This window comes from Trichechus manatus, unplaced genomic scaffold (genome assembly GCF_000243295.1).
Source record: "Trichechus manatus latirostris isolate Lorelei unplaced genomic scaffold, TriManLat1.0 scaffold00006, whole genome shotgun sequence".
NCBI classification, from domain to species: Eukaryota; Metazoa; Chordata; class Mammalia; order Sirenia; family Trichechidae; genus Trichechus; species Trichechus manatus.
The window spans coordinates 6389709-6402645 of record NW_004443942.1 but is presented as its reverse complement, the minus strand read 5'-3'; the positions used below and the strand labels follow the sequence as shown (position 1 = coordinate 6402645).

The window sequence follows — 12937 nt, the reverse complement described above, 5'->3', positions numbered from 1 at the left end:
CAGTCTAGACGTGAGGGTGCCCGTGGTCCTAAAAGGTAGTGATAAACACTGAGACTTGCTCAGTTGGATTCTTAATTTCCATACGTAGTGCCCATAATTAAACTTATTTTTATAATTAAATGTCAGGAAGCCTGGCCAGGTGGGATAGACAGGCCTTGCCTATGTGGTATAGAAGCTAATCTGGGGAAATCACCAAACAAGGAATGTTTTCTAAAACGGATATTCCTTAGACTGGGGGATCTCATACATCAATTGTCAACGTTTTTACTGCTACGACACATGACACATGATGTCCACTGGCACAACATAGTCATGGCTTCTTATAATCCTTGTTTTCTCTCCAGAAACCTCTCAAGACAGCTAACATTATCAAGATACTCTTGACCTTATTTGTAAACTTTAGTATTTTAACCATGATTTGTAACAAATTACTTTCAACAAACCACACAGCAGATCTTGACAAACCAGTGTGTCCCAATTACATGTCTGCGAACCAGTAAAGTGAATCCCAGACAAGCCCCCCCGCCTTCCACAGCCCCCCGCCATGACAGGCCAGACAGCACAGGATCAGCATGGAGACCTCCATGATTTTAAAGATGGATGTGGCCTAGACAAAGCCTGAATACGTGATGTCAATTACTAGGCATGGCAACCAGAGTCAGAGGAACACAACATAGTGAGATGGATAAACTTTTGATGAATAACATGTGATCTTAGAACATCTGGTCCAACTTTTGAAAAAAGGAGAAAAGACTTTACATGAAATTAATAAGAAAAACAAGATAATTCCTGGGCATTTTAGACTCTGGTCCAAAAGGATTCCTCCAAGGATTACAGTAGAAGTCAGGGTGACCTTTATTGGATTCAACTTGGGGTCTGTGGGCACTTTAGAGTCCAGCTGGTAGCTTTCAAGGGGAAGCACTGGGGCCTCAGCTGTGCTCACCCTCCTGTGTGTGGTCTGAGCACTCGCACATTGAGCCAAGGAGGGCGGGCCTAGGTCTCTCCTCCACACCTGGAGGAGACCTGAGGCCCACTGTATTCACTCAGGAGACGTGGTGCCGGAGGAGGGCAGCAGCCGCTCAGTGCCCTGTGTTGTGAAATGCCCATATCCCAAGCAGGATTTTCTCTTTCCTTACTCCTTTCCGAGCTCTTGGTAGGCAGTGAGACCTGGCTGCCCACTAGCTCTCTCAGACTGGGTAGTAACAGTTAAAGGGGATGCCACTTCTTCATACGGCAGCATGTTAATGGCCATAGGAAACCTGGGGCTCTTCCAAGATTCTCTCATCAGCCTCTGTCTAGTGCTGACTGGATCAGGCTTTTGATGAAGGATGATGGCATTGGAAGCTGAACAAATGGAAAAGAATTATGGGCTATTTCTCCCTTATCTCTTAGTGGTATGAATGGGGGCCTAGATAACAGTACAGCTTCTGGGCCCACATGACATGGTACATAAAAGGTACTTTGGTCTACGATGATTGTGACTAATGACCGACTAATGTATCAAAGCCCTCAAGACATAGTTGCAAAAAGCATGTGCCAATACATAAACGTTTATTTTTGGAGATGATGATGTTGGCTGAGACAGCTTGAACATCAGTCCCCAACCCTTTATCACAGTCAGAAAATGGTAATTCTCCACATTGACTCTCAGGAGACTAGAGACATGACATACCAACAATGCAGCCACAGTAGCAGCACAAGCAGAAGAAAATACAAGGGCATTCAGGAAAAATCTGAGACAGATGAACATTTGTGCCTCTGTTCTGTACTTGACATAAAACCCCCAAACTCAGCAAATAGATTTAGCTTCCTATGGTACCAGTTGTCCAGCACACAGTACTGCAAATTTCAAGCTCCTGGGAGAGAAATCTAAGGAAGGCTTTCACCCTATTTTTGAGTTTTGGTCAATCTGTAAGATTTTCTTACCTGTTGTCGAATTTCTTCCTCCATTTTCACCGGTGAGCCCAGTTCTGCAACTTGCTTGACACCTTCACTAGCGTATCCTCCGTACTCCCACAGCACGTAATTCTTGGAGTGGGATCCGCCAATGATCGCAGACCAGTGATTGGCCCGACCTGGGAAAGCCAACCAGGATGCAGTTAGCATTGTTGCCGTGGTTGACACATGAATTTCTTTAAATGATGGGGAGAAGGTGTAACTGGACAACAATTTAACCAGTACTGACTAACCACCTACTCTGTGTTAGGCCCTGTGCTATTCAGTCAGCAGTAGGCAGAGTCCTTGCTCTCCAGAAGCAGTAAGCAAGAAGTCTTGGGAATGTGTGGATGGGGCAATAGCAGATGCACGAACAAGACACAGAGGCAGCCCAGAGGCATGAATTCTGTCTGGGAGGGTCTCAGAGAGGGGGGCAGCTGAGACAATTGTCAAGGCTGATCAGATTTTTAGGGCAGGACAGGGAGGAAAGGCTATTTCTGGAAGACTCAGAAACATTAAATGACACTGTGTGTTTGGGGATCCATAAGTAATTCAGCATTTCTGTGTCACACACTGTCAAGGGAAGAGGTAGAGAATGATGCTGGCGAGGTAGGAAGGAGCCTGCTCACTGACGGCCTTTTTCTAAATGCTTCGGGAGTTTGGATGTGATTTGAAAGGGCCTGGAAACCACTGAAGGGTTCGGGACAGGGGAAAGACATGGTCACATTTGAATTTTAGATAAATCACCCAGACGACAGCATGGAAGAGTGCATCAGGGGAGCAAAATGGCAGTGGAGAGCTGGAAAGATGAACAAAGAACAGAAGGTAAAGAGAATAAGCGGATAAGAGCCTTAAGCAATTCTCGAACATAAAGTAAGCATTGTTGTCTTCAGCTGGCTTTAGGTAGCTTCTAGGATCAGGGGCAGGTAGGTTAGCCACATTTAAAGGATGAGATAGGCAGTTTGGATACATGGAAGTCACCAGTCCCTAGTGGTATGCTGACAATCACACAGGATAGTGACTATAGTGGTATGCAGGAGGGACTTCACCCACAGCTCAAGAGCAGGGAGAGAACAGAATAAGATTTGGGCAGGACCAAGAAAGAACTTCACCTGAGAATTTTATCAACGCCTAGGGAGCAGGGAAGATGGGGGTGGTGGTGGCGTATTGATAGTCAACACCAGCACTACACTGAATTTGTTTTGGCATATTATTTGCATGTGATGAATACAGATGAATATATACTTATTACTGACTAAATTACATATAGTTAATTCACATATAGGGTTAGCTCAGTTCTCAGCGATTCTTTGGTTGGTTTGATAAAATCTCAAGTTAAAAAACATTTTCAGGCACAGTTGAAGAGAGAAACTTGAACTGGGTGAACCAAATGACATTTGTACCTGGTGGCCTAGAGTGGGCAGAACCTTCCCCCCGGCCTCACCATATCAGAAAATAATTCTGAACAGGGCCTGGTCCTGTTTCCACCTGCTACCTGTTACCCCAGGTCCTCTCCTCTAGTGGCACATCAACAACATGGGCACAAAGCCAGGCTGCAACCTCCTGCCTGCTGAATGCAGCCATACTCTGCCCTGGGCAGATGACATAGCCATGTGAATCCACCAATTGCTTGCTCATTATTTACAACACATCATGGAAAATGCAAACTCCATTTTTAGTCCACATCTCCTTAGAGAAGACAGATGGAAGATGCTGCCAGCTGTTTCTCTAACTCATTTCCTGGGAGAGAAGAATGTTCTAGTTGTCTTCTAAGCCAAGAGTGCTGCTTGCTTATGGGCAAGAGCTGGTAGCCAGTTGTGTTCTTTGGTGCATGATATGGCCAAAGGGAGACTAGCTTCAGAGTCCAGTCTGTTGCACCAAAATACCCGCTAGCTGCAGACCCATCCTACCTGTAATTCTGCACCTCAGTGGCTTAGCACATGCTCTTCCCTCTGTGCTCTCCTCCTGCTTGTCTCGACTAACTCTCATTCCTCCTTCATGATTTACTCATGAGCCTCGCAAGAACACTCAGAGCAGACCTAAGCCCTACTCTCTGTCACATTTATTATCACTGTTGCATGTCTGTTTTCTCACTAGACTGTAAGCTCCCTGAGGGAGCCTGTCTCATTGCTGATCCCCAGCAGCTAGCACTGTGTCTGATGCATTAGCTGCTCCGTACATGTTACTGAAGCATTTTATCAAATCTGTAAAATGAGAAGGTGGCAATATGTATATTTTAAGCACTAGAGAGCAGGCTTCAACAGATGCGATCTAATTTGATTATACTCAAGTCTAAGTTCCACAGACTTTCTGATACTTGCTAGACTAAAGCACTCAGCTATCCTGCATGCTGTTAAAAAAAAAAAAAAAGGCATTGGCCTTAGAGCTGGAAGAAACAACAACAGCAACAAAAAAATGAAACCCGTTGCCATTGAGTCGATTCCAACTCATAGCGACCCAACAGCATAGAATAGAAGTGCCCCACAGGGTTTCCAAGGAGCAGCTGGTGGATTTGAACTGCTGACTTTTTAGTTATCAGCCGAGCTCTTAATCACTGAGGCAGCTGGAAGACAGGGATTCAAATCCCAGCATTGCCACTAACTAGCTGTGTAAACTTGGTCAAGTTCCAATTACTTGATTTCCCTGGGTTTCAGCTCCCTTATTGACCTATTATGTGCCAGTAGTGATTTCACATATACTATCAACCTCATCGACCTATATGAGAATTAAATTACTTTTAAAATGAGATAATATATGTAAAATCACTACTGGCACAGAATAAACACTCAGTAATTACAGTTTTCTCCCCCCTGGTTGTTAAGGAGTTTATAAAAGTGAGCAAAACAAGAAATCTGTCCTTAATTCAGCATAAGAGATAAGAAATTTGTATAATATGAAACAAGATAAGTAAGAGAATGGGAACAAGCTCACCCACAGGGCGTTTAGAGGATGGACTCAGATGGGTCTTTCTGTTTTATTCATTTCACTTCCAATAACTATGCGCCAAGCACATTGGCAGGTGCTGGACACTGACAGGCATCAGATATAGTGCTAGCCCTAGAGGGGCTGACAGTCTGGGGTGGGGGAAAGTGGATGGAGAAGCAGATTAATTACAATCCAGCATGATCGGGTTATTATAGAAACAAGAACACAGGGCAGGGGATGGAATAGCTCACTCCGAATCCCCCAAATCCAAAGAATCAAAGTCCAAAGTCACCGAGTATAGAAAAGCAGGCACCTGACATATGGGATCTGCTGGTGTGGTTTCTTAAGCTTGGATAAAATTTCAGTGTGCCTGTTCAAGCTGCGAGCCAATACAGTCGTTAGTTTCCTGCAGTGGTCTTGCAATAAACACATTAATTCAAATTTCAAAACATTGAATGACATCAACCAAGTAACAGATATTTGCAAGATACTAGAGCAGGGGGAGGAACCAGGCTACATCCTCCCTTGGGGAACAAGGCAGACACCCATGGAAAAGTAATTTTAACACTAAGAAGGCTGTTGATTAACAGGGAAGCGGCAGTCACACAGGTACAGAATGGTACAGGGGAGAGAGGCACGCTGACCAGGAGCCACAGACACGGCTCAGGCTTCCGCTAGTGACTATGAATCAGTCATTCAATCTTCCAGAGCCTGTTTCCCTCTTAAAAACAGGAATAATAATCACTAGGCTGGACTATCTCCCAGAGTTGTGAATTAATTGAGCTGGAAAATACTATGAAAGCTGTACAGAAATGTACATGTGCATATATAGAGCACTATGCGAACACACAGGAGGAATCCAAAAAATAAGGGAGCATGGGAACTTTCTCTTTGGGAGGAGAGCTTCCAAAGACTTAGATAAATAGAAAGGAGGACAAATTTTAGGTGGGAAGACTGATGCGACTGACTGCAGGGGCAGGAATTCTATTAACAGCATAGATAAGAGGTCTTAAACACCTATCAAGTGTTAGGTATGATGCTTTCCTAGATGCAATCCTTACCACAACCTCTTCTCATTTTATAGATGAGAAAAGTGAGGTCTAGAGAGGTTAAGTAACCTCCCTAGCTCACAGAATAGCAATGGGCAAAGCTGAGGTTCAAACCCAGGTCCATCTGACTCCAGAGCACATGGTCTCTTCCCTATATCCTACTGGGGGCCCAGGGACCTGAGAAGACCATCTGGTGGACTGGAGAGTTAGAGTAAAGTGAGGTAAGATGAAAAAGAAGGTCAGGGCCAGCTGTGGAGAGTGGTAACAGCCCATCCATGGTAAAGGACATTGGGAAAGGGGGAACATAATGAAGGTCTCCCTCTGTAAAGAATGACATAACCATAGTTAACACATACAGAGCATTTACTATGTGCCAGGCACTGTGCCAAGGAACTTGACATACATTATCTCATTAAACACTCAAAAAAGAAAAATCTTTTGATATATATACTGTCATGATTTCCATTTATCATATGAGAAAACTTAGAGAAGGTAAGTGATTTAACCCAAGATCACAGAAACAGGTGAGTGAAGAAGCTGGGATTCAAACTTAGGTCTGTCTGGCACCAGAGCCCAGCTCTTCTCCACCACACTGTACCATATCTCTGGCAGGACATGCACAGTGGCAGGAAGGGAGGGGGTCCAAGGGTGAGGAGACCCCAGAGAAGGCCTTTCAATATTCCTTGCATGAGTTGTGTAGGGTCTAACACAGGGCAGTGGCCAAGGAAATGGGAACAAGGGGTTAGAGATATGAGCCAATAAGAGGGAAGATTGGACAGTCCTTGGGAGGCAATTTGATGAAGTAGTTAAAACTTTGGCTTTTAGATTCAGACTAACATGTCTTCTAACCTCAGTTCTACAACTTTCTAGCTTGAACAAGTTAGTTTATCACTCTTAACCTCAGTTTCTTCATCTATGAAGTGGGGACACTGTTAATGACCATCCTCCTATATGAAGTCTGTGAGGGAATGATTAGTGTCTGGCACATAAAATGGGATCAATAAATATTATCCAGTCAAATTAAACGTAAGTAGGGATGGGGCAGGGCAAATTCAGACAAGTTTCAGGAAGGCACGGGGACCAAAGGGAATGTGACCAGATGATTGAGTGGCAGTTTGATTTTGAGCTGGTAGGCTGAGATGACAGGGATGTCAGGTGCAAGGGTCTGAGTCTGAAAACATGGCAAGGAATCATGTAAATGGTACTTAGTGGTCTAGGGCCTGCAGATGAGACAGCTAAGCAGATCTGAGTTAGATAGGACACAGAGAGGTTTACCCGTGGGCCTCATCACCCTCCTGGAAATAGGGGAAGAGACAAAAAGAGAGAAGCCTCAGGAAGCCTGGGATAAAGGGTCCAGATTAATGTTTGTGGCTTTCTTAAATGAATACCTGAGAAATACTGGTGTTTCAGCCCTAGGAGGCAGAGGCAGAGAAGCAAACACTTTCGCCAACTCCTTCAGCTCTCAGGTAACGACCATAGCTCTTTGGTTTAGCATGCTCCTCACTGGTTCCAGCAGTGTTCAAATGGCCTACACATATCTAAGTCTAGATGTTTATTCCCAATAGCTTGGATGAAGTTTAGATAGAACAGGAGCAGATGGAAAGCTGGGAAGAAGAAAATGAACAGACATTTTGAGTCTGAGATACTGATAGGACAACCACGTTCACTGGTCTGAAAGCCACTCCAGAGAGATCCTGAATGTGTGTTCATTAACCTCCTTTCTGACACTTTTTCTGTTGTTAGAGCTGGTGCCAACTTAACAGTGCTCACGATGATGCCTGAAAGTCCAGCACTGATCAAGGAAGAACCACGTATGGCATTTTGTCTGATGTTGGAGGAGGCATGTTGCATTGTAGATGATAGATTCTTTCAGATATTCTGCACATGACAGGTGTTCAGTGACCACCCATATTTCCTGGCCTCTGTTGCCAGTGGCTTCATTCCCTTACCAATCTCAATCCTATAGAAAACCAAGTATTTATATCCTTGACACCCATTCATAGAGCTTCACTGGAGAATGTCCTACAACCTCGGTGACTGTATATGCTACAACTTCCTGTTATTCAACCTCAGCCTCACTCATAGCCTCTCAGCCCTATTTTGGATCCCGGTTGGGCTTTTATGTAATTTGCTATTGTAGCTACAACCAAGTTCCTCCAATTTCAAAGTCACAGCTTCCTGTTTCCCTTTTATCTCTCAGTAGATGACCTTACCACTAAACTCTTCTGAAAAGAGTAAGGTCAACCCATCTACAGACTCATCCATGCACTGTGTGGCCCGTGACTAATAGAAAAATGCTCTGGACCTACCAGCACTATTCACAAGAGTTGTCTTGGATCATACTTCCCTCTTGCCCTTGTTATTATCACTCTAGGATCAGTTCCAGAAACTTCCTGATTTTTGATGCTTTGGATTTGGCTACAGAACTTGGCTCCTCTGGATTTGACCCCTGGGTTCTGCCCAGGACACAGCTTGTACTAGCCTTCTGGCTCTTTCTGCTCTTGGCTGCTTCAGGAACTCACTCTGACCAAGTTGTTCTGGTTTTCAGGATCCCATCTTAATATGGTCTCCTGGCAAAAACTCTGCATGGGAATGTCTCTCACTTTGGGGCAGAAATTCCTCAGTTTTCTATCTTTCTGTCTTCTGCACTCAGTTAGCCTTTTTTCCTTCCTAAGGTCTCAAAAGAAGTGTCTCTCCCTATTCCAGGGAAACCTCTTGCACTTAGGCTATTGATTACTTTCTCTTCCATTTCTTCTGAGGCCTCCAATAATGTTATTCTGTTCTATTACCTTAATTTATTCAATAAACACTTACTAAGCATATACTATGTGCTGGACCAGGGACTGGCAAACTACAGCTCAACACCTATTTTTTTTTTAATCCAATAAAGTTTCATATTTTATATATTGTGTATATATTGTTTTTGATTGCTTTCACAGTACAGTGGTAGAGTTGAGTAGTTACAACAGAGACCATCTGGCCTGTAAACCCTAAGGTTTACTATTTGGCCCTTTACAGAAAAAATTTGTCAAAACCTCTCTATGGAGACTCTGAGATGAATCAGACTTGGTCCCTGTAATGAGATTTTCAGTATGGAGGGTGAAGTGGAGGGCATGGAGAACAAGCAATTACAGTAAAGTGTATGCGATACAGCTTTGAAAGGACAAACATAGCGTGATTAAAACACACACACACAAAGAAAAGAAAAGGCTTCCTGGAGAAGATGACAGCTGAGCTAAATTCTGAAGGATAAGTAGGAATTAGCAAGGCAAATAGGGGCTTAAGGGGAGGATAACTTTGCAGAAGGAACAGTATGTACAAAATCATAGGTATAAGAAAAAGCTTGAGGCATATAGAAAACCACTAGTAGGTCAATGCATTGTGTGTGCGCATGTGTGTTTATGTGTTTGTAAAGAAGGGATGATCAGAGATGAGACCAATCAGCCAGGCAGATTACTAAGGAATGTGAATGTCTTCATAGGAATTTTTTATTTTACCTTGAAGGCAATGTTAAGTAGAGAAGAAAATAAGATATCCCTGTCTATAGAAAATTGCAAAATTATATACGCTCACACAACTTCTGCTGTTGGCTTTGATGGAGCAAATAGCACTGGATTAGCCCTCTAGCCATACATAACTATAAAACTGGGCATAATACATAAAGCATAAGTTTTCAGATGCTGGAAAACAGCAAAGAACTATAATCCCTGAGATAAGAGAAACACAAGAGGTGAGCCCCATGTTTCCCTGGCTTTTTGCCTGGGACACTTTGTAGCTTGTGGTGCAGAGCATGACAGTCTGGCTGATGAGGATGCAGAGATAGGAATTCAGTGCTGTGAGGTAGATGGGATTTACTGGTAAGAATATCAGAGAGGAGGAAGTTGCACAGAGAAAGAGCTTCACAAATCTGCGTAGAGGTCCCATTAAGTCTTTGATCAAACACTAAGCAGCACATGTGCAGGGCAAGACTCCACAAAGCCTATCAGACAATAGCTACTGGGAAGCTATGAGCTGAATGGCGAATCCAGAGGTCACTCAATGCTGAAGACGTAGGCAGTCCAACCATCCAAATTAGAGAGACCCTGTTGACCATTTTGGGCATTTAATTGAGACTCTAGAAAGGCCACAACATAGGAGTAAAACTACTTTAGTCCTTGTGTAAGGGCTTCTCTAGACTCACCCTAATAAAGCTTAAAAAATAAGCCTTGAAAGGGAATCAAGTATATCCACCAGTAAATTAATCATGTATCAGATCAAAACTCCATACTCTTTAAAGGAAGAAAACAAACCCACTCAACGAGGTAACTTTACAATGTCTGTCATACAATAAAAAAAAAATTACTAGGCATGTGTAGAAGCAAAAAAATGCTGCTCATAGCCAGGAAAAAAGCTCCTGAGATGACTGAGATGTTGGGATTAGCACACAAGGACTTTAAAACAGTTATTATAAATATGTTCAAAGAATTAAAGGAAAATATGAAAATAATGAGTGAACAGATGGAGGAAATCTCAGCAGAGAAACAGAAACTATTAAAAAAAAAAAAACCAAGAAAACAAATGGACATACTAGAACTGAAAAACAAATACTTGTAATAGGACATGGCAAAGGAAAATATAAGTACACTGAAAAATAGGATAATAGAAATAATTCAAAATGAAGCACAGAGGAAAAAAAAAAGATTGAAAAAATCAACTGAGTCTCAGTGACCTGTAGGACAATAATAAGTAATTTAAAATATGAATAATTGGAATTCCAGAAGGAGAACACAGAGAGATTGGGTTAGAAAAATATTCAAAGAAACAATGTCTGATAGTTATCCAAATTTGATGAAGAATATCAACCTAAAGACCCAAGGATTTCAACAAACCCCAAGCACAGTAAACACCAAGAAAATGACACCTAGGCACATCATAATCAGTTGCTAACATCCAGAGATAAAGAGAAAATCTTAAAAGCAGCTGGGAGGTGGGGACATAAGACACACTACAATCAAGGAAACAAAGACAAACATAAATATTGCCTTCAAAAACAAGGCAAACCGAAGACAATGAAATGACACCTCTAAAGATGTGAAAGAAAAAGAAAAATAAATAAATAAAAGAAACTGTTAACCTAGAATTCTGTACCCTGCAAAATATCCTTCAAAAATGAGGGTGATACAAAAAAAAGCACTATAAAATGACAGAAATAAACTCACACCTATCAATAATTAACACTGAGCATAAACAGCCTAAATGCACCCATAAAGAGACAGAGAATGACAGAATGGATAAAAAAACAGGATTCATCAATACGCTGCCTACAAGAGACATACCTTAGAAACAAAGATGTAAATTTATTAAAAATCAAAAGATGGAAAAAACATATCAAGCAAACAGCTATCAAAAAAGAGCAGAAGTGGCAACACTAATCTCAGACAAAATAGACTTTAAAACAAAATCCATCATGAAAGACAAAGAAGGGCACTATATAATGATTAAAGGGACGAACTGTCATGAAGACATAACCATAATAAACATCTATCCACCCAACAAACTCTAATAGCACTGAAAAGAGAAATTGACAGTTCCACAAATAATAGTAGGAGACTTCAACACACCACTCTCAGTAAAGGACAGAACATCTAGAAGGAAACTCAACAAAGATACAGAAGACCTAAAGGGCATAATCAGCCAACTTGACCTCATAGACATATATAGAACACTCCACCCAACAGCTGCAAAGTACACATTCTTTTCCAACACACATGGAACGTTCTCCAGAATAGACCACATCTTAGGCCACAGAGGAACCTTCAACAAAATCCAAAACACTGAGATAATACAAGGTATCTTCTCTGACCACAATACCATCAAGGAAGAGCATGGAAAAAAATCAATTACATCTAAACTGAATAACACCTTGCTTACAAACCACTGCGTAATAGAAGAAATCAGAGATGGAATAAAAAAATTCCTAGAGTGAAATGAGAATGAAAACACATCATACCAAAACCTTTGGGACACAGCAAAGGCAGTCCTCAGAGGACAATTATGGCAATAGATGCATACATCAAAAAAGAAGAAAGGGACAAAATCATACCATTAACTACACAACTCAAACAAACAGAAAGAGAACAGCAAAAAAAGCCCACAGCCACCAGAAGAAAGGAAATAATAAAGATCAGAGCAGAAATAAATGAACTAGAGAATAGAAAAACAATAGAAAGAATCAACAAAACCAAATCTTGTTTCTTTGAAAGGATCTACAAAATCGACAAACTACTGGCCAAATTGACAAAGGAAAAACAGGAGAGGATGCAAATAACCCAAATACGAAATGAAATGGATGACATTACAACAAACCCAACTGAAATAAAAAGGATCATGACAGAGTATTATGAAAAACTATACTCCAACAAATTTGAAAACCTAGAGGAAATGGATAAATTTCTAGAAATACACTACCTACCCAAACTAACACAAAGTGATGTCAAAAATCTGAACAGACCCATAACAAGAGAAGAGATTAAAAAGGTGATTAAAACAAAAACAAAAACAAAAACAACTCACAACAACAACAACAACAAAAAAAGCCCTGGTCCAGATGGCTTCACTGTAGAATTCTATCAAACATTCAGAGAAGAGCTTATACCAGTACTACCCAAACTATTTCAGAACATAGAAAAGGAAGAGACACTTTGGAATTAATTCTATGAAGCCAGCATAACCCTGATATGAAAATCAGGCAAACACACCACAAAAAAAGAAAATTATAGGCCAATATCTCTCATGAATATAGATGCAAAAATTCTCGACAAAATTCTAGCCAAGACTACAACAAATCAGATCAGTATCTAATCTCTAAAAACTACAAAATACTGCAAAACCTCAACAGCAAAAAGACAAATAACCCAATTAAAAAATGGGCAAAGGACGTGAACAGACAGTTCACCAAAGAAGATATTCAGGTGGCTAACAGACACATGAAGAAATGCTGACAATCATTAGCCATTAGAGAAATGCAGATCAAAACTACAATGAGATAC

At 41.5% G+C, this 12937-nt stretch overlaps 1 protein-coding gene across 1 annotated transcript in view; it reads right to left on the bottom strand.

The window, feature by feature from the left end:
* The window catches only part of SPON1 (spondin 1), a 336829-nt gene that overhangs the window by 128749 nt on the left and 195143 nt on the right, over positions 1-12937 (bottom strand). Inside the window, exon 6 of the mRNA XM_004369665.1 lies at positions 1927-2075. Within this exon, the coding sequence (XP_004369722.1) occupies positions 1927-2075 (149 nt within the window). The remainder of the gene's footprint in view (positions 1-1926; positions 2076-12937) is intronic.